General features: G+C 44.3%; 1 protein-coding gene across 3 annotated transcripts in view; it reads left to right on the forward strand.

The window, feature by feature from the left end:
- Nucleotides 1-3,549: 3,549 nt before the first annotated feature.
- Nucleotides 3,550-22,190, forward strand: part of RIF1 (replication timing regulatory factor 1) — a 41,283-nt gene continuing 22,642 nt past the window's right edge. For 2 of the 3 annotated variants that reach the window (XM_077936208.1, XM_077936214.1), the window contains exons 1-15: nucleotides 3,550-3,823; nucleotides 9,348-9,426; nucleotides 10,360-10,456; nucleotides 10,971-11,101; nucleotides 11,186-11,280; nucleotides 11,848-12,037; nucleotides 15,952-16,044; nucleotides 16,138-16,276; nucleotides 17,638-17,789; nucleotides 18,529-18,643; nucleotides 18,965-19,132; nucleotides 19,255-19,365; nucleotides 19,515-19,577; nucleotides 20,012-20,112; nucleotides 20,798-20,884. In XM_077936208.1, coding sequence (XP_077792334.1) covers nucleotides 3,699-3,823; nucleotides 9,348-9,426; nucleotides 10,360-10,456; nucleotides 10,971-11,101; nucleotides 11,186-11,280; nucleotides 11,848-12,037; nucleotides 15,952-16,044; nucleotides 16,138-16,276; nucleotides 17,638-17,789; nucleotides 18,529-18,643; nucleotides 18,965-19,132; nucleotides 19,255-19,365; nucleotides 19,515-19,577; nucleotides 20,012-20,112; nucleotides 20,798-20,884 — 1,746 coding nt within the window. In that variant the 5' untranslated portion in view covers nucleotides 3,550-3,698. Of the gene's footprint in view, nucleotides 3,824-9,347; nucleotides 9,427-10,359; nucleotides 10,457-10,970; nucleotides 11,102-11,185; nucleotides 11,281-11,847; nucleotides 12,038-15,951; nucleotides 16,045-16,137; nucleotides 16,277-17,637; nucleotides 17,790-18,528; nucleotides 18,644-18,964; nucleotides 19,133-19,254; nucleotides 19,366-19,514; nucleotides 19,578-20,011; nucleotides 20,113-20,797; nucleotides 20,885-22,190 lie in introns of those variants that run through there. The other variant, XM_077936219.1, reaches the window with a different exon arrangement.

A 22,190-nucleotide genomic window follows, 5' to 3' on the forward strand; every position in this document is an offset into this window, starting at 1 on the left:
AAGCTTTCAAAAATGTAATGCCTACCGAACTTTTCAGTGTATCACAGCTAATATTACCTATGGTAGTAAAAACAAGAGAAAGCTTCCAAACATCTCAGCACTGCATCGAAGAGCGATCACATGAACCTGGGGCTTGTCAATGTGCCTTTCTATAACAATGGCCATGGTTTAACTTTTATTTATTTAAAATGTTTCTTAATATTTTAAGATCATGTGGATGCAAGTACTTAATTAAGGCTTCTGGGGTAAGGTTTGCTTTTAAGCTTGCCTGGCCTCTGCAGCTGGCTACCAAACTCAGGTGCTTAACTAGCTCCTCCCCTCTGTCTTGATGCTTTGTTACTGATAATAATAATAATAATAATAATAATAATAATAATAATAATAATAATAATAATTTATTATTTGTACCCCGCCCATCTGGCTGGGTTTCCCCAGCCACTCTGGGCAGCTTCCATAGAAACCAAAAAACACTAAAATATCATACATTAAAAACTTCCCTGAACAGGGCTGCCTTAAGATGTCTTCTGAATGTCAGGTAGTTGTTTATCGTTTTGACATCTGGTGGGAGGGCGTTCCACAGGGCAGGTGCCACTACCGAAAAGGCCCTCTGCCTGGTTCCCTGTAGCTTTGCTTCTCGCAATGAGGGAACCGCCAGAAGGCCCTCGGCGCTGGACCTCAGCGTCCGGGCAGAACGATGGGGGTGGAGACGCTCCTTCAGGTATACTGGGCCGAGGCCGTTTAGGGCTTTAAAGGTCAACACCAGCACTTTGAATTGTGCTCGGAAACGTACTGGGAGCCAATGTAGGTCTTTCAAGACTGGTGTTATGTGGTCTCGGCGGCCGCCCCCAGTCACCAGTCTAGCTGCCGCATTCTGGATTAGTTGTAGTTTCCGAGTCACCTTCAAAGGTAGCCCCACGTAGAGCGCATTGCAGTAGTCCAAGCGGGAGATAACTAGAGCATGCACCACTCTGGCGAGACAGTCCGCAGGCAGGTAGGGTCTCAGCCTGCGTACCAGGTGGAGTTGGTAGACAGCTGCCCTGGATACAGAATTGACCTGCGCCTCCATGGACAGCTGTGAGTCCAAACAGTGGTACCTCTGGTTACGTACTTAATTCGTTCCGGAGGTCCATTCTTAACCTGAAACTGTTCTTAACCTGAGACACCACTTTAGCTAATGGGGCCTCCCGCTGCCGCCGCGTGATTTCTGTTCTCATCCTGAAGCAAAGTTCTTAACCTGAGGTACTATTTCTGGGTTAGCAGAGTCTGTAACCTGAAGCATCTGTAACCTGAAGCGTATGTAACCCTAGGTACCACTGTACTCTAAAATACTGCCTCAAATTAATATCCAGGTTAGTTGATAGAAAGACTATCATGTTTCTCTTTACTTCAAAAAAAGGGTGCATGCTTAGCCTAACAAACATTATGCAGCCCAACCAAATGACTCTGCTGCTATACAATGCCCAAGACTACAATTAGAGATGATTTGAGGGCGTGAAAGATCCTTTGGCTCCTTTATGAGTACTAAAGATAATTAAAGGTCACTTGAGTTACCCTTGGCAGTGCAGAAGTCTGACCCACTTTAAGCTTGGATAAATCTAGAATTCAGTTTTAAACTGAACTTTAATCTTAGCTAAATCCATATTACATCTACACTTGAATTCTAAATCCAGCTTTAAACCCTATACACACTTAACTGGGAATGTCCCATTGAACTTAATGGAGCTGGTATGGGGAAAACCACATTAAAACATAGTATTTCACACAATAAACACAGGATACAAGATTATGGATTATGGCTAAAGTCATATTGTGGGTAATGTTGTGTGTACACTGCTTCCCAAATCAGAGATGGAAGTGTATTGGATGGCAAGTAAACAACTGTATGTACCGTATTTTTCGCACCAAAACACTCACTTTTTTTCTCCAAGATAGTAAGGGGAAATGTCTGTGCATGTTATGGAGGGAATGCCTATGGGTGGCGGGGGGGGGGGGATCTGCTGCAGTCGTGAGCAGAGGATCCATGGTTCCCCTTCCTTCCTCCGTGGCTCGCTTTGAAACAGCAAAGTGGGAGAAGAGAAGAGCCACTGCGTGGGGAGGAGAGAGGGACAGAGAGCCTGCTTCTTTAAAGGAGCAAAGCGGCTCCTGTCCGGTTGTGTAAGCGGCTCCTGTCCGGTTGGTTCCTTTAAAGCAAGCAGGCTCTCTGTCCCTCTCTCCTCCCCACTCAGCTCGCTACATAGCAGCAAAGTTTTTCAGCTCGCTAAGCCGGGGATGAGCAGGGAGGAGGGAGAAAAGCAGAGCCTGCTTGCTTTAAAGGAGCAAAGTGGGAGAGGAGAGGAGCCTTCTCCCCTTATACCCCTCTTCTGCATTATTAGCAGCATCCTTCTCCACACACCCCACATGTGCTCCTTGTCCCTTGAGTGCTTTTCCTTCCCTCCCCACTTAAAACGTGGTTACAAAGCACAGATCCACATGGATCCTCAGGATTTTGCAGTGGTGCAAAAACGTGGTTACAAAGCATGGATCCTCAGGATTTTTGCATTGGGCTACTCCAAACTCACTGTCAGATCACATGTCTGTGGCCACAGCATGAACCACAAAAATCATACATCCACTGTTTCATTTAGAATATTTTTGTTTCTTGTTTTCCTCCTCTAAAAACTACGTGTGTGTTATGGTCGGGTGCGTGTTATAGAGTGAAAAATACGATATACTGCCTGAGTCAGACCATTGTGGTCTCCACAGGGCACCTAAGCTTAGAAGAACCAACTCTGTGATTCTTAAATAAAAAAATAATTTATTTCAATTTGGATACCCAAAACATTCAGAAGCAGCAGCACAAAAACATGAAGGTGAGAGGCCGGTCCAGAGATTAATGCATTGTATACTTGTTGTTAATGGACAATCCTTTTAAAATGTTCATTACAGATAGTACCAAATAATATTCTGGGTGGGGAAGAGATTTTAACCTACGACATCCACTCACAGAAGTGGATGGGGGAGAGCGGTATAACGGAGCAGACCTGATTTATATAACATGAGTTTTCTGTATTCTCATTTGTTTTTGTTAATTTCTCCATTGGGGCAATACCGCACATTTGTCCATACCAATATCCCACCATACTGGTATCGTAAATCTTCCTCTTATTTTTTTGCAATGAGGTTCTGTAGAACCTCCCCTCCCTTCTGCTCAAAAATTGCAGGAAGTACTATTTGAGGGGACCATTGCCAACCTTTGGGATATAATCAGACCCATTTCTTCCAAGAGAGAGAGAGAGAGAGAGAGAGAGAGAGAGAAGGCCCTGGCGTGGCCCTGCAAACGAAACTACACGGTCCGTTTTTACACATCCCAGCACAGAGTATGGAAGGAGCGGGGAGAAAGTATTCTTGTGCACTTCAGAGGGAAGCTGGCCGATGGATGAACTCGGCGGTTCGACCTCGCGGCGCCCTGCTCGACTATCTCGGCGCTCTGGCTTCCTCCGAGCCCCCTCCTCGCCGGTGATTGGGCGGCCAGCTTCCGCTTCTTCCGCACAAACACAGTGACGCGGCTAGAGAAGTCCCGCGCTTCGCCATCTTAGCCCGCGAGAAAAGGAGAGAGAGTGAGCGAGCGCGCGCGGGAAAGAGCGAGAGAAGGCGAAGAGCGCGGGAAGCGCACTTTCCCCTCTTGAGGAGCTGGCGAGGAAGAGGCTGCCGGCGGCGCCATGAGCGGCGCTGACTCCACGACGGGGCCTTGCCCGAGCGGGAGCCTCCGTCCCCTGCTGGAGACCCTGGAAGACCCCGCAGCCGCGCCGGCGGCGCTCACGGACGCGCTGCTGACCCTCACCAAGTGAGTGTCCGGCGAGGGCGGCGGGTCCCTCCTGCGGCCTTTCGGGCAGGCGGGTCTCTGAGAGGGGAAAAGCCTGGGCGGGTCTGGCGGGGGGGGCGAGTCTTATCTCGCGGCGAGGCTTTAGCCCCGGTACTTGTTACCACCACATACACACCTGAGGGATGAGAGATGCTTATTGCGTAAAGAGCGGGTTTTTTGTTTTTTTATTGGGTAGGGCTCCGACCCTCTTCGCTCAACTGGCCCACAGGAGGCGGGCATCTCTCGAGGGGGGTGGGGGTATTTATTTATTTTTTGCCGCCTGTCTGCTTCCCTTTTCGTCAAACAAAACTTCTCAGGGGCTGCGAGGCCGTGAACGTTTAAGTGCTCTGGAACCATTTCGGTTGGGCTTTTAACGACTTTAGAACGCACCTAAGCGTTTCGAAAAGGGCGCGCCGGCGATTGCGCGCCGTCAATCAACAGGGAAGGCTTTCCTCAGCTTGGGTGATGGGGCGGGGGAGGGAGAGATTTGGGGGAGAGAGGGTTTCCCTGTTGGAAGTTTGCCTGCTGCACTGTTACAAGGCAGAGGAGCCCCCTCCCGAAGTGGGCGTGTGATGTGGGTTTCTACCTCTCTGTTTGGAGTTGCTATGGGGGGGGGGGGAGTACGTTTCCTTTTTCTCTGGAAGGAGCATGTAAGAGCTTTGCATAGGCACCGGTGTGTGTCAGTTGTCTAAGAATGAGATTACTGTATCTGTGAGCTTCTGTACTTAGCGGGAGTGGTTTTTCCTTTTAAAAAAAATATAGATCAAGTCTTTGTGCAGTCTTGATTCTACTCATGTTTACCTGAGGTATCTAGGAAGCTGCCTTACAATGAGTTCCTCTAGCTCAGAGTTGTCTACTTGGGCTGTCTTCAACTTTTTGTGACCTGAGACCCACTTATAACCCAAACATTCATTCATTCATTTTTACTTACTTGTTTTTATTTGCAGGCCTTTGATATAAGGCCAAAGGGCAGTTTTGAACATTGGACAGAATAAACATACATACATAATGCATAGTTTTAGGAAAGTTTTAAATGTTTGATGTGTTATCACATTTTTAATATTCTGTTGAGAGCCGCCCAGAGTGGTTGAGGAAACCTAGCCAGATGGGCGGGGTATAAATAATAAGAATTATTATCCACACAGTACACAAAAATTTAAAACAGTTACATACAGTGAGGGGGAAAAGTATTTGATCCCCTGCTAAATTTGCCCATTTGCCCTCTGAGGAAGAAATGTTCAGTCCATAATTTTAATGGTAGGCTTATTGTAACTGTGAGAGACAGAATAACAACAGGAAAACACCCAGAAGACAAAAGTCAGAGATTGATGTGCATTATAATGAGTAAAATAAGTATTTGATCCCCTATCAACCAGCCAGATGTCAAGCTACCTGGTATCTTCACTGTATGTTACGAGCTGAGATTAGAAGTACCTGCTGTAAGGAAGAGGTCTTACCTGTAATCCCAGCTCGTTACAGTACCTGTACAAAAGACACCTGTTGACAGAAGCAATCAATCCAGCAGATTCCAAAGTAGCCACCAAGACCAAAGAGCTGTCCAAGGATGTCAGGGACAAGATTGTAGACCTGTGCAAGGCTGGACTGGGCTACAAGACTGTTGCCAAGCAACTTGGTTTGAAGGTGACAACAGTTGGTGCAATACAGTAATTCGCAAATAGAAGAAACACAAAATAACTGTCAGCCTCCCTCAGTCTGGGGCTCCATGCAAGATCTCATCTCGTGGAGTTGCAATGATCAGGAGAACGGTGATGAAGCAGCCCAGAGGTACATAGGGTGAACCTCAGGGCAGCTGGAACCATAGTCACCATGAAAACAGTTGGTAACACACTACACCATGAAGGACTGAGATTTTGCAGAGCCCGCAAGGTCCTCTTGCTCAAGAAAGCACATGTACAGGCCCATCTGCAGTTTGCCAATACACATCTGAATGACCCAGAGGAGAACTGGGTGAAAGAGTTGTGGTCAGAGGAGACCAAAATTGAACTCTTACTCATTATAATGCACATCAATCTCTGACTTTTGTCTTCTGGGTTTCTCCTGCTGTTATTTTGTCTCTCTCAGCTACAATAAACCTACCATTAAAATTATGGACTGAACATTTCTTTGTCAGAGGGCAAACAGGCAAATTTAGCAGGGGATCAAATACTTCCCCCCCTCACTGTATAGAGGTTGGCACACTTGCTGGTGATCAATTAAGCAAGGGCATTTTGATTAGCAGCCCCTGTCTCCTACTTAGCGTCTTAATTCCTATGGAATCAGTAAGGGTGTATTGTACGTAGTTTTTCACATATGATTTCTCCATCTTGGCTTTATTTCTGTTAAATGAATTATGACATGGTACACCATATGCCATGCCTTGTTGTTCATCTGAGGTTGTATTTACGCAATTTTTAGACCTAAGGAACAAATGATTGCTCCTGTGTCCTGATATTCAAAGAGAGTGCACTTTCTTTTCCCCATGACTATTAATTTCTAGGGTTTAGCTCCCCCATCTATAGCACCATCATCCTGGCAATGATCTATACTGTCTGGTAGCAGCAGTTCAGGATTTCAGGCATGACTCTCTTCTAGCACTCCATGGGGGTGTAAAGAATTTAACTGGGGCCCTTTTGCATGCAAAGTCTGTGCTCTCTATCACTGAGCCACCACCCTCCTCTTGAAACTGATACATGAGAATGGCAAGCAAAATATATGCCAGTTTTATGTAAGTTCAACATTGATTGTGCTTTTTAATTCCTTCACATTAAGAAATAGAGCCAATATAGATGAATAGGGTAGGGAGGTGGCACCTGGCTCAATCACAACAATTTTTAAAAAGTTCATTTAGTATGTCATGCAGTCTGTGCATGTAAGCATCCTCCTACCATCTTAGCTGAGAAGAGGAGGAGTTTGGATTTGATATCCTGCTTTATCACTACCGGAAGGAGTCTCAGAGCGGCTAACATTCTCCTTTCCCTTCCTCCCCCACAACAAACACTCTGTGAGGTGAGTGGGGCTGAGAGACTTCAGAGAAGTTTGACTAGCCCAAGGTCACCCAGCAGCTGCATGTGGAGGAGCAGAGCTGCGAACCCTGTTCCCTAGATCAGTGTTTCCCAACCTTGGGCCTCCAGCTGTTTTTGAACTACAATTCCCATCATCCCTGACCACTGGTCTTGCTAGCTAGGGATGATGGGAGTTGTAGTCCAAAAACAGCTGGAGGCCCAAGGTTGGGAAACACTGCCCTAGATTATGAGTCTACCTCTCTTAACCACTACACCACACTGGCTCTATGAGTCTTAGATAAGTAGGAAGTAAAGTCTTATCTATGCAAGAAGTTGGCTATTGTGTGCCAAAGGGTGAGCATGAAGAACAGATGCACAATAGAAGTGAATTTAAATATATTGTTTTCAATTACAAAGCTTGCTTTCTGATTAGCTTTGTCAAGATTAGCATATCTTGTGTGCCACTTTCAACCTCTGAGCTGCCAAGTCAGCATTATTTGCAGTTCTCTGCATCTTCACAGTGGCTGTAAATGCAATGGCCTGGATCGTAGATTCCCTGCTAAGACAGTTTGCAGAATTACTCCCCTTATACGCCCTTGACAATCTATTCCTGGGGGGTGGGGAATGTGTGTGTGTGTGTGTGCAGGTTGCTGTTTGAGGGAGAAGTTCACAGAATTGTAGAGATGGAAGAGACACCGAGAGTCATCTAGTCCAGCCTCCATCTCAACCATACCATCTATGACAGATGGCTATCCACCCTCTGCTTTAAACATATGATGGAGAGTCCACCACCTTCTGAGGGAGCCTGTTCCACTGTCGAACAGCTCTTATCACCAGAAAGTTCTTCCTGATGTTGATTTGAAATTTTCTTTCTTGTAACTTGAAGCCAATTCCATCACTTGCATGAACAGAGGAGCAATTTAGGATTCATGCCATTATGTGATACTTAGTAAAAGGTAAAAAAGGTAAAGGAACCCTAGACAGTTGGTTGTCCAGTCAAAGGCGACTATGGGGTTGCGGTGCTCATCTCGCTTTCAGGCCAAGGAAGCTGGTGTTTGTCCACAGCTAGCTTTCCAGGTTATGTGGCCAGCATGACTAAACCGCTTCTGGCGCAATGGAACAACGTGGCATAAGCCAGAGTACATGGAAACGACGTTTACCTTCTTGCCACAGCAGTACCTATTTATCTACTTGCACTGGCATGCTTTCGAACTGCTAGGTTGGCAGGAGCTGTACTTAGTAACATAGTGATGTTCACTGTGTTTAAGATCTATGCATTGGCTCCATGCAAGTTTTTGTAAAGTGAGTCAATTTGCTGCTGTGATCGGCCTTTATTTACCTCTCGTGTTCCTAAGGTTGTATTGGCATTTTTCTGAGAATGCTCTTACTACCAGACTGTGTCACCGGTGACAAGACATTTCTCTGTTTTTTGAAACAGTTGAGAAATCGGTAGATTAGATTAGTAGTTTTCAAATGGCAGAATGAAATTCTCCTTGCTCCCACGCAAGTTTGCTTCATATCATGGAGTTAATGAACATGACATTCACCACATTAATTGGTGGTTAGACTTGCTTTTCTCAGGCTTACAATACTGTAATGGCATTGTGCAAAGGTACTGTTCCAGGGGGTAGTGTATAAAAGCAAAAATTCATAGTTATAATGACCTCCTGGAACTGTCCCCATGTCTTGCCTTTCTGATCGAGTGTAAGAGCTCTCAAAGCCCTCCAGAGCCTGTGCAAGACCTTCCCAGAACCCGGTATGCAAAGTGAAGGTAAGAGGAAAGAGCTTCTTAAGCTCTCCACCTTGCTTTCTGGGCTCTGCTTTGGAGGCTCTCACAAGATCTCAGATGGCCCCTTCCAACAGTTTTTTCTGCTCACATGCCTTTTATTTTGGGGGGTCAAGCACATAAAGCTGTGATTGCATAAGTAAAATCCATGTAAGTTGTATTCCTACTGTTTTTTGTTAATCAAGTCTCCAAAAATGAGTGTTTTAAACATTTTAGTTTTTAAATATTTGATTATGTACATGCAGTAGTGAAATGAGTAGAATTTTTTGTATTACACTGTAGCTTTCATTTCCTTACTTTTATAATGCTTTTTAAAGAACTGAAGCGAAGCCTTCAATCATTTATCTGCATACACCTTCCCTGGGTTCTGTTTCTTTGGGTGGTGCTGGAGTGTGGAGGGATGCTGGAAAGAGCATTGCAGTGGCTATTAATATGGGAAGGTAGGGAAAAGCACAAATTGCTTTGTCAGTTATGGTGCTGCAGTATTACTGAGCCAAAATTTAACAGTAATAGCCAACTCCCTTGACATTGTGTTGTTTTCAATAGTATCTTTACTTGCCAAGCATAGTTTACTCTGTGCAACAGCCTGTTGCTTTTGAAAATGATATATACAGAAGATGTGCCTTTAGCTTTTTAATTTAGGTAATTGCCAAAATGTGCTTTTTTGTCTATATTGGGCTGTGTAACAGAAATCCTGTTGTGTTTTTCTACATTTAAGTCGCCTGACTGGTGAAGAGGGAAAAGAATTTGCATCTGAAGTTGGGAAACTCTTCCCTCAGCTCTACAAGATATTTAAGGTGTGTATTTAAAATTGTATGGTTTTTAGTAAATACTCTTTTTAATAAGTATCCCATTCCATGTATAAAGGCTACTGAGCCCTTGCCTTTCCCTTTCTGCTATTAACATTCTCCCCCACACTCCAACCTGGTAGTTGCTACTCCCCAGTGGTAATGACTACTGCTTTTCCTTACCATACTAGGTTTGTCATAGACATTTCTTTTTACGCTTCGTGTGAAATAAACTTTGTAGGACTAGCAGTTGACAGAAGTAACATGTGAGCAGCCCTGGCAAAACCTCCAGAGCAGCAGCAGGTGGTGGTGAGGTTTGTCAGCTGACAGGCCTGCACAACCCTTGTCCATGGCTGAAACTAAATGTCAAAGTTGAATTCAGCTGGTCCTGTTTTTCTTCTGTTTAAGCAAAGCTAAGAGATACATCCTGGTAAACTGTTGGCGATTTTGTTCATAGGCCCTTGTCAGAAGTAGACCTCTATCGTTTAGTGGGAGTTGCCTCAGCAGCCATGTTAGAAACGGCTTCTGAAACTATATATCCATGTGTTTTTGAGAGAGAAGGAAAGAGGCAAGGAGCAGCTTTTTACGTGGCATTATGGAATGCTAAGATTTGGAGATCCTGTATGTTAAGATCAGCTTTGGGGGCTGCTGTTCACATGGATCAGGTCAGGTTGGTGGCACAAGAGACAGGGTCCTTCATGGTAGAAGGGAAACTGTTGGAGTCTAATGGAGCTGGTCTCTGGTGCTCGGAATGGAGAAGCAGTTAGCCAACAAACTAGCTTTTGTATCTGAGGGTGTAGCATATACTATATTTTTTAAAGCAACCAAAAATAGTAGCTGTTTTGCTTTTTATTGACACAATTTAAAAATTCTGAACCATTGCAGTTATTTGTCAATAAGTGTTGTCGACATGAGTTAAAACTTTATTCCTTCTTTTTGTAGACATATATTCCTACTGAAAATTCAGAATTGAGCAGTGCAGCCTTGCAAGCCTTAGGATTCTGTGTGTTTAACTCAAAGACTGCTGCTTTACTATGTGGTAAACAATTTTTTATTCTGTTTCAAAAATTAATAAATAATCCAAATCCGCTTTTTACAGATGGACTGCCAGCAGTATCATAAATGTCAATAGAATAAAATATATGTGGTATTGTACTGTAATTAATACAATTCATATCATGTTATTTAGCTCTCTGGCCTGGTGTTACAATGTGACTGAATTGCTACAAGTTTCAATGACTGTAACTCTGGTCCAGTTTTTTGCGAACTGAGTCTGGCAAGAAGACACAGCTTTTGGTTTCAGCATTCTTCAGTGCCCTGTTCTGGGTCTGCAAATATTAGACTCTGTTACCCCTTTTATATCATTGTCATGTGTGTCTGTCCTATTTCAGAACACAAAAGCAGCAGTGCCTTAGAAAGAGTGAGGACTGCATTAGTTCCTTCCCTACTGAGTTTGTGATACTAGGCATAAACAGATTCATGACCATTGTATCATTTTCAAGCTTCCCCCATGTTTTACCACACTGAAAAATGCCATTTACCTTTTTCTACAGAATCAGAAATACAGGAGTTGCTGTCAATAGTGAACAGTGTTGCTATAAAGGCTGTGGACAAAAACACTCGCACTAGAGCGCTTTGGGTGATCTCTAAGCAGTCCTTTCCTTCTGATATTGTTGGAAAGCTGGTGAGTGTTCTCTGTCCCATCTCCTACAAATAACATTTTGTTAAACTAACATGTTCAGTCACCCACATCTCATTTGTGTTTCAGGTACCCAGTATTATTGGTATGTTAGAAACAGTGCTGAATAAAGGAGACTTGCATTCCATGGTGGTTGAATATGAAGCATTAAATGTTATTATACGGTATGTATCAGGTGTTAAATGGTTGAGCAAGTGTGTTAGAAGTGAGGAAGAAAAAACACTTCAGTAACATCTTGGTCAGATAAAAAATCAGGGTACATGCTTAGAAAACAGCTTGCACTCTGGTGGTTATTTCTCAAGTCACGAGGGCTATTATATTAAGTCATTGCTGTAGATGGTGAATACCATTTGCTGTTGTTGTAATATTGTAAATGTTGGTATTTCTCTATTGTATGGTTTGCTCTCTGCTGCATCTGCTTCTCAACTTTCTAGGAAACCCTAGAAGTAGCTCAGTTGGTTAGAGCGTACCACTGCTAATGCCAGGTTTGCAGGTTCAATCCCCATACAGGCCACCTGCATATTCACCAGTGCACTATAGGGAAGATTTGTAGTGGTGGCCAGACTGTCTTTTCTTGCTGTTACTGATCTTCTCCTTGAGAAGCCTTTTGAGACACTCTCCAGTTACTCAGAACACAGTGTGATAGACATTGGTGAAGAAGACCAGTCATTGTTAACTACACAATATTTCTGACAAACCTTGATCATACTGACAAATATATCTGAACTTAGGCTCATAGAACAGGCTCCATCCCACATGGAAGAACAGGCTGTAAAGTGGGCGAAGCTGATCATCCCTTTGGTTGTCCACTCTGCTCATAAAGTGCAGTTAAGAGGTGCTACTGCATTGGAGATGGGAGTGCCACTTTTACTTCAGAAGCAGCAGGAGGTGGCAGCAGTCACTGAAGAACTTATGACTACGGTAAGGAAGGCCAACATGTTATTTTTTAAAGGATGGGTTTTTGGTTTTTTAAGAATTCCACATATGTGCTGAAGGGCCCTGTCCACTCTAATGATCACTTCATATGACTCCCTACTCCTAGTTTTGCATATATACTTGCAATTATATTTTATGATGTCATACTTGTGGCGAAATTCGTATATTGGCGCGACCCCCCGCTAATTGATTTATTGATCCACAATTAGCTATTTACTACCGCAGCTGGGTCCGGCGCGTTTCCCCTGCGCACGCTCTCAGTCAGCTCCAGTCACGCCAGTAGCAGAGATAAACACAGCGGTGTGAAACTGTCACGTCCTTCACTTAGCTTCCAGACAAACACACACAGAGTCCAGGTTTGTCCATTTCAGCTCTTTATTCCGACATTCCCCCAGGGATCTCCTGGGCTCCTTTCGGCCATTACAGGCTACGTCTTTCTCCCTCAACGACCAGAGGGGAACAGAAAACTCCTCCCAAACTCCTCCCAGCTTCTAAAAGCTGACGTCAGAATTGAGGCATCATGGGAACTTCTTAACCAGTTAAGTTCCAAACCTGACACCCCCTCTATGCCGAAACCATTCTGACGAGACCCTTCTGGGTTCAACACCTTCCCCTTTGCCTTGTGCCCCTTCCCGGCATCTTTCCCAGGCACCTGTTGAACCCCTTCAACATTCCCAGAATCACACTGTGCGACACTTTTCCACGCACCTGTGACCTGATACCCTACTGACTCATTAGGGCCAGCAGTTGTGTCTCCTCCGTCAGACTCTTCCCCCTCTGACTTGACACCCTGTTTGTGAGCTTTCTCCATTACGTTTACCGGAGATGAAGCCTCACACCTGGACACTCCTTTCACAACCCTTGGAGATGCCCAAACCTGCCCTGAACCCTGACCCTGGACTTGGTCCCCATCACCGGGTTTTGAACCCTGATTCTGGACCTGATCCCCGTCACCGGGCTCAGCAACAGCCTCCCTTCTCCCTTGAGAAGACTTTGCACCCGTCACCTGGTGACGTATTCCCTTTTCCTTGAAAAATTCCTCCAGAGCAGACCCAGTAAACTGTGACCCTCGGTCGCTCTTGAACCCTTGCACCTTGGTGGAGAACTTTAGTTCCACCTCCGCAACCCAATCCTTGATCAGTTGCGCTGCCTCCCCCTGTGATTTGAGAGAGAGACACCAGCCAACCTGGCTGTGGCCATCTGTCAGCGATGGCACATACCTGGCCCCACCCAGACTCTCACACCTCATGGGTCATGACAGATCTGTGTAAACAAGCTCAAAAGCTTCCTTGGCTACCCTCCCAAGCCCGGGAAAACCAAGCACCTTTGCACCTTTGCATGCCCTGCACCCTTGGGACCTCCCACATTTCCGGAGTTTACACCCTTTTGTGCACCTGTGCAACTTTTGCACATCTTTGGGAACCTTAGCACACTGCACCTGTGCTTTTTTCAGCATTCCCACCACCCTCCAGAGGTGACTCCAGAACAAAGAAATTATTCTTGCTCTTCGCTTTTGACCCGTTGTCGCCCCCCTCTGAAAATGGAACAGGTGTCATTTTCAAAGCACATTTTTGAACCCCTGCTTCGTTAGAGCAGATACAGATAACCGACAACTATTCAGTCCCGGCACAACGTAGACCTCTTGCTCCTCCTGTAAAGGAGAGAAAAACACGTTAGCCACACCACAGACTGTTTTTTGTGCTCCGTCTGCAAACAAAACAATTGTTCCTGTTGAAAACAGCCCTGCAGTTCCGCAGTTTGCCTATCAGGTGCTGCCTGATAGCAGAATCCAAAACACCCAGCGTGTCACCGTGTCCTGGCTGGAGTTATTCCTCACAGTTGCCATAGAAGCAACAAACGTCCCGCTGCCTCTGTCCTTGGCAGCGTCCGAAACCGCAACATCCTGCGTTGCTCTGAAGACTGGACTTATCTCAGAGTTCCCAGACAACTCTGCAGCACGTATGTCCCGCTGCAGCAGATGGCTGGCCTTGAAGCCTGTAGCTGTGTCCTGTTTCCCAGGCCTCGACTTTCGACGCAAACATCTCTTGGCAGCCTTTGGAAAAAGAGGCTTTTCTGTGCTTTTACTGCTCACCGCCCCCCCACTGCTCCCAGGGCTCCCAGGACGCTTTCCTGCACCCCCAGTGGTAGGCAAAGGGCTCCCAGCAGCTTGCCTCTCTCCAAGCTCCTCACGCAGACACGTTGCATTACACGTGTAGCAATGACGAACTCCAGTGGAAAATCACTGCCTTGGGCTCCTCCCGCTGGCCTCCTTCTCCTTCTTCCGGAAAAGCACTTCTTGCCAGCTTTGCCCCCTCTGAACCGCCACTTCATTCCAGCACGTACAGTGGAAAACGTTCTAAACGTGCCTTTGGAAACCTTCGCCCCCCCCCCCCGACCTGCTCAGCAGCACTCCTGGTGGCTAAAGCATCAGGGACAGGGGCTCCAGCCTTTTTTAGGCTTTTGTATTCCTTCTCCAGGCTCTGGCCTCCTGCTGAAGCTTCACAGCAACTGCAGCACATTTCCCAGTGCCAATAGTCCCTTTGCCCCCCCTCTGGGGCCCACAGCCCTTCCCAGCTGTGCACCGGCTCTCACGAAGGTGATCAACGCCATCTTGCCTTCCTGTCCGAAGCAGCCATCTCCCAGCCCTTGCTTTCCGCCTCCAGCCTCACAAATTCCCTGGAGCACTAGGCAAACGGCCTCTGGCTTCCTGGCACCCAGAACAGTAGACTTCAGATCAGCAGCCAGGTTGCCCAACTTCTTAAAGTGAGCCTGGAATGTCCTCCAAAACCTGGCAGCCTGCCATCCTCTTCCGTTCTCCCAAGGGGCCCCAAGCTGTACTTACAGTCAGTTTCAGCTCCTCTGGCACTCCCTTCCGTGGAGAAACGATTCCTTGCTGCTCTCAGCTCTCAGATCCAGAGCTCCAGCTGGTCCCAGCACTCAGCAACACAGGCAGCCACTATGTGTCCTTTTGCCAGCCGCTTTTAAACTCCGCAGCTGCTCCTTCGCCTCTTAGCACCAGGCAAAGACTCCTGCCGACTTCAAACGCATTCCTGCAGCCTCTTGTGACAGTTTTACAAGCGGTGATTAGTACCCATAACCTGTGGCGAAATTCGTATATTGGCGCGACCCCCCGCTAATTGATTTATTGATCCACAATTAGCTATTTACTACCGCAGCTGGGTCCGGCGCGTTTCCCCTGCGCACGCTCTCAGTCAGCTCCAGTCACGCCAGTAGCAGAGATAAACACAGCGGTGTGAAACTGTCACGTCCTTCACTTAGCTTCCAGACAAACACACACAGAGTCCAGGTTTGTCCATTTCAGCTCTTTATTCCGACATTCCCCCAGGGATCTCCTGGGCTCCTTTCGGCCATTACAGGCTACGTCTTTCTCCCTCAACGACCAGAGGGGAACAGAAAACTCCTCCCAAACTCCTCCCAGCTTCTAAAAGCTGACGTCAGAATTGAGGCATCATGGGAACTTCTTAACCAGTTAAGTTCCAAACCTGACAATACTTGCATATGAAATACTACTATCTTCAGGGCATGAAGGTGATACCCCTCTCCCTCATCACTCCCACGCCCTCCAGCAAGTATTCAGTGTCATTGCGCCTCTGAAGATTGGCTGTTTTGGTTAATAGCTGTCAGTAGACCTACCTTCCACTTTATTTTCAATCCCTTTTCTATTCATCCCTAGCACAGAATTTTCTCTTTCACCGCTGGTGCACACACAGTTGACATTTTTATAGCCACCACAAAAATCTCTTCCATAGTTGGTCACTGCCGCATCAAGTGGGGTCAGTGGGTGGGTGGATGGGTGGGGGGAAGATGGAGGGAGGAATCATACACACTAATTTAGTGTTGGGTTATTTTTATAAATAATGTTGTTTGTATTCTTGCAGAAAATAATCCCAGAACTCCAAAAACTATTTGCATCAAAAAATGAAACATATGTTTTGAAACTTTGGCCTCTGTTTGTTAAGCTGCTTGGCAAAGTAAGTTGGACATTGATTTCTCTTGTTTCAGCTACTGTAGGTGCTGATGATATGGATACATTAACTGCATAAAACAATATTTTACTCTTCCAGGCGCTTCATCGTAGCGGAAGCTTTATCAATTCATTGCTGCAATTAGAAGAACTAGGATTTCGTAGTGGGTCACCGGTGGTAAAGAAAATAGCTTTCATTGCATGGAAGAGTCTGATCGATAACTTTGCTCTAAATCCAGGTAGACTAAACTACTAAGCAATTCTTACTTATTTCATTAGCATGCTGAAGTAGAAAAAAGAAAATAATTGTGCACCCTCATGTGATCTACTTCCTTTTTGGGAGCAAGTTCTGTTCATTGCAGTTGAATTAATTCTAATGGGGTGCTTGAGATCTCTGTTTCAACTTAGTAGCAACTTGTGTGTGTAAGTTAAAACAGTGGGGGAGTTGTTAAATGCTGCACTCGGGGCACCCATCATGTCACTAGTTAGTCTCTATGCATGTGTGAGTGAGGTCTGGCCCTTTTGAATATGCTGTACATATCTTGCTGCATCAATAACAAACACAGCCAGCAGTGTGCCACCAACAGGTAGACTTTTGCTTTTTTTGGTGAAAAGGGACCAAAGGTTACCTTCACATGCATAAATAAAAGCGGAGTTAGAATCATGGAATTGTAGAGTTGGAAGGGACCATGAGTGTCATCTAGTCCAACCCCCTGTAATGCAGGGATCTTTTACCCAAGGTGGGGCTCAAACCTACGACCCCAAGATTAAGAGTCTTATACTCTACCAGCCCGGCTGAATTAAGTTGCTACACAAATACATGTGAAATGTTTGGAATGGAAAAAGTGGCCACATAGCCACTTCCTTAGGTACAAGTTCTGCCACAGCCCTTTTACAGGTGTTTCTCTCTGCATGATTTGAGCCTTGTGCCAGACCCACACAAATGCTATCCATATATTAGGGAAAGATCTGAAAGGGAGATTCCTGCTGTCTTTCCCATGAGCTGGATCCCTGTGTTATAGAATTATTATACAGTGGTACCTCATGTTACGTACCGTCTTCCTTACGAGTGTCTCGAGTTACGAGCTCCACAGACCCGGAAGTAGATGCCCCTAGTTGCGAACGTTGTCCTGGGGTGCAAGTGGAAGTTGAGCGCTGGCGGTGCGGCAGCAGTGGGAGGCGCCATTAGCGAAAGCACGCCTCATGTTAAGAATGGTTTAGGGTTACAAATGGACCTCTGGAACGAATTAAGGTCGTAACTGGAGGTACCACTGTATAGTTTAAAAGTATGCTGGCAAATATCTACTCATCTGCATTTTTAATGAAGGGATCCAGAAATGACTAGAAGTAAAAATTTTTTTTAAAAAAACGCCATCAAATACTTCCAAAGATTTTGGATACTTTGGAAAAGGCGAGTAGGTTCAAACCTCTGTGTTGCATCCCTGATTTCACAAATAAGTAAACAAGTAATAATCAAGTTGTGGTTTTGAGAAAAAAAATTCACCTGAAGTTGAAACCACAATTCCTCTTTTGAGTTTGAAAACTGATTTTAACTTTAAATCACATGTAACAAAACCAAGTTTCATTTTCTTCCCCCAAGAAATCTTGTGCAGTGCAAAAAGGCTGAAATTGCTAATGCAACCACTGAGTTCCATTCACGTGAGAACAGAAGCTCTGGCACTGACAAAGCTAGAGGTCTGGTGGTATTTACTGATGAGGTTGGGACCTCATCTCCCAGCCCACTTTGAACAGGTAATCTCATCTTTTATATTAACGCTAATATTAACACTAGTTAAAGCAGATTTCCCAAAAAGTTCTTAGCTTTGTTTTCTCTTATTTGACTTGTGCATTAACGTCATTGGGTCTAGTCTGATTAGGACTAGTATTGAATACCACCCTTACCTGCATAATGGAGAATTTATAGTTATGATATGTCTAGTAGTTGTTAGGAACAGATAAGACCTAGGAGACCAAAGTTCAACTCTCAATTCAGTCATGAAGTTCACAGGATGATCTTGGGCCAGTTACTGTGTCTCAGCCTAACCTTCCTCACAGGGTGGTTGTGAGGCTAAAACAGAAAGATGTATGGCCATGTAAATCTTGAACTACTTGGAGAAAAGGTGGGATATAAATGTAATAAATATGTGATTAAAGCTGATCTGCAGAAACCATTAAACCAGAGTATTTGGATTTATGCTGATTTTAGTTCAATTGAGCTGGCTAAACTAGTTTGTGGGTGGCATTTAATATTAGTGCCCAAATGCATCACTGTTGCCTCTTACTGTCGAAACTATGGAGCCTTAAGCACACTTACTACAATCATGGAACTACAAGTACAGCTGAAGTCTATTAAAACCTTATTTTCATTCATGTGCTAGATAAAGACTTTAGTAGATTCCTACATGGAAGTCTGTTGTTTGTTCAGGCAGTTTAGCCCCAACCTGTTAAGTTGCTTGTGTTTGTGCCTCATGCTTTTTTTTTTTCCTTTTAGGTTTGTGTGCCATTGATTCAGAGCACTTTAAGCTTAGATTCCGTTCTACAAGGAAATTCATCACGGTTAGCTATTAACCAGAGTTTACTAACACCGGGTTCTGCACACAAATCAGGTAGGAGGGAAATCTCTTTCTGACTATGATTCAGATGCAACAAATCTGAAATCTAAAAATTCAAATACTGTGTTTTATATCATGGGGTTACATATGCATGGACTTCTCCTTAGCACCACCTACCCTGTTGTAATGGATATATTTCAGTTTGTACAGCCTCATATGGAAAGGTTCTTCAGTATGTGTACTTAATAATTTGACTTTTCTGCACATTTGTTGCATCCCTCCCCCAAAAACCATTTGTTTATATATCATTTTTGTGTTTTTTCGTGTATATAAAAGTTTCTGTGGTTCAAGTAATGTACTACTGGTTTTATTTAGGTGCTTTCCCCAATGGAACCACTGCAAATCAAAGGATGAGCCTGAGTTCTAGTACAGTTACAGCCATTCCATCAATTCAACTTCTAGGAATCGAAATGCTACTTCACTTTTTCATGGGACCAGAAGTTCTGACATTTTCCAAAGAAAACAACATTGCACTTAGTTTAGGTAATGTTTTACATTTTTTGGAAAGTTCAAGCAGCTTATAATACCATAACACAAGTCTATGCTGCTAGCTGCTCTGACAATTGATAAGAATGATAGAACTTGTGCTTTCTCTTCCCACTTAGAACCTCTTCAGCACTCAGTAATCACCAGTCCTTCGTTCTTCTGTAAGCATGCCAGCACATTCATAAATGCAGTTCAGGATGGCTTCATTGCAGTTGGAAAAGATGCTTCTGGTAAGATTATCCCCCCCCCCCAAGAATATTGCTTTGTGCTATGCAAGTTGATAGAAAGGATTCTTCTAAATAAGAAGTAGTCAAAACTTGATTTATCTAGCTCTTCATTGGGTTATTAATTTGCTCTTAATTCATTCTCTGTCTTGCAGATACTAGTCTAAGTGCTATATGGAAGGCAATGATTCGTTTTGTGAAAGGGGCAATTGAATCAGGTAAGTGGATATATTAATGTTCTGGTGTAGACTATAATAAAAGCTTATGAGGATTATTCGAAAGTAAGAGTGTGGACAAGTAAGTGCACCATCCAGGTAAAAGTATTCTAGGCATGAAGAACCTGGCTCTAACACTCGGTGTCCAGGAGCTGGTGCTAACTTAAACTGAGTAACAAATGATAGAGTTGAAAAACAAATACGTTTTTCAGTTCTGCTTACAGCTGTGTCTAAACAAATTGGTGGAACATTTAACATGAACAAAGAGTATTCCAGGCCACTATTTCTAAACAGCAATAATTTACCTGAAAGCAGAACTCAGTTTAAAACTTGCAGCAAGAGCATTAATGCAACTCTGTCCTTTAAGGTGGGCAATGCTGCAGGTTTTGCAAGACCAAATTGTATTCAAGGCCTAATTTTGCGTCGCTTGTTTTTAGGGAGCAAGAGAGAACGGCAAAGCTCAGACGTACTCACTATGTTACTTCAGGCCTTAAAAAACATTGTTGTGTCAAATGAACTATCTGTGTTAAAGTCAATGGTAAGTTGTTTATTATAGTCTATAAGTGTTTATATAGCTATTAAATTATGATAAGAGGTGGCATATCTACAGATTATGATCTCTGAACTGGTCCCATTGGACATTGTTTGGGTCAGCATTTGCTCTGGTGAGTAGCGCTTGCTCCCAATGCTGATACTCATTAAGCTAATGTGCTATACAGCACTCGCTGCTTAGTTGGCACAGGATTTTCAAGCTAAGTATTGTTGGAATTGGTTTTTCCAGTCTTGTAGATCACTGCTTCTGTTAATCCTTGATTTCCTCTTTGTACCCCATAACCTCATGAAACAAGATGAATGTTTTTTTCTCATGTTTACAGATAAAGTTTAGTATTCATGCTATGTACAGTGCTGCCTTGCAAGACGAAATTAATCCGTTCCGCAAGTCTCTTCGTCTTGCGGTTTTTTCGTCTTGCGAAGCACGGCTATTAGCGGCTATTAGCGGCTTAGCGGCTATTAACGGCTTAGCGGCTTTAAGAAAAAGGAAACAAACTCGCAAGACATTTCGTCTTGCAAAGCAAGCCCATAGGGAAATTCGTCTTGCGGAACGACTCAAAAAACGGAAAACCCTTTCGTCTAGCGAGTTTTTCGTCTTGCGAGGCATTCGTCTTGCGGGGCACCACTGTAACTATTTTAGATGAATAATTATGTTTTGCTTCCTCCTTTAGTCCCTGATAGAAATCACAATCAAAGAACTGCCTCCAAAAGTACTAGGATCCCCAGCCTATCAGGTTGCTGACATGGATCTTCTGAATGTAAGTGGGCTTTGTGTGTGTGTGTGTGTGTATAAAGCTTATCCTACCCATCATGTCACTTGTACAATATATAATAGGCAGATGACCTTTGTTCTCTTGACAAAGCATAACCGGTAAGACTCGTGTATGCTTTAGCTAGAAATGTTTCTGAGTATTTATGTATACTACAGCATAGTATATAAGGAGCCTGACTCCTTTTCTTTGAGTAGTGGCCATACCAGAAAATATTGGCAGGAGTCGGATGGAGGGCTCCCTGTTTAAAACATTAACTATTTTAGCCTAAGATTCCCAAGGTTCTATTAGTAAGAAAAGCTGGAAAGAGAGATATTGACATTTCTAGGGTGCAACAAAATACAATATGCCTTGAATATAAAAAAGGTAAAGGGACCCCTGACCGTTAGGTCCATTCGCAGATGACTCTGGGGTTACGCACTCATCTCGCTTTATTGGCCGAGGGAGCCAGCGTACAGCTTCTGGTTCATGTGGCCAGCATGACTAAGCCGCTTCGGGCAGACCAGAGCAGCGCACAGAAACGCCACTTACTTTCCTGTCGGAGCGGTACCTATTTATCTACTTGCACTTTGACGTGCTTTTGAACTGCTAGGTGGGCAGGAGCTGGGACAGAGCAACGGGAACCCAACCCATTGCAGGGATTCGAAACACCGACCTTCTGATCGGCAAGCCCTAGTCTCTGTGGTTTAGACCACAGCACGACCCGCGGCCCTTGAATATACCAGTTTCTTAATCATAAGCTGAATGTGTATCTGATTGTAGCATCAAGTGTAGCATTTCTGAGATCAGAGATCATAAATAGATTGTTGTAGCTGATTAATAGCCATTTAAGGGCTTCAGGTTTTTCCCACTAGCTCTCTTTCTTTGAAAAATTTCTTTCCAAAAGTCTTATACAAGGTGTGACTGGAAAGTTTGGTGAATGGTCACAGAAATTGGGACAGCAAGAAATATTCAAACATACATGGGTTGCAAGCCTTCAAAGTAGGCCCCTCTGATACAACGCACCATTGACAACGTTCGTAGAACTGTTGGAAACTTCTGGAGAAGTCCTCTTTTCATACTGCTTTCAGTTCCCTCATCACAGCAGCTTGGACATGTGAAATGTTGGAAAATCTGTGCGCTTTCAGTCAGATTTCAGTTTTGGAAAAAGAAAGAAACCGGTGGGGCCAGATCTGGAGAATATGGAGGGTGGGACAACTCAGTAACATCAGTAATGATTTCACGCAGAATATACAATTCTTCCACCATCATTCAGATGGATGAACGCTGATCCCACATCAATAACTCACAAACT

Source organism: Podarcis muralis, chromosome 1, assembly GCF_964188315.1.
Source record: "Podarcis muralis chromosome 1, rPodMur119.hap1.1, whole genome shotgun sequence".
Taxonomy (NCBI): domain Eukaryota; kingdom Metazoa; phylum Chordata; class Lepidosauria; order Squamata; family Lacertidae; genus Podarcis; species Podarcis muralis.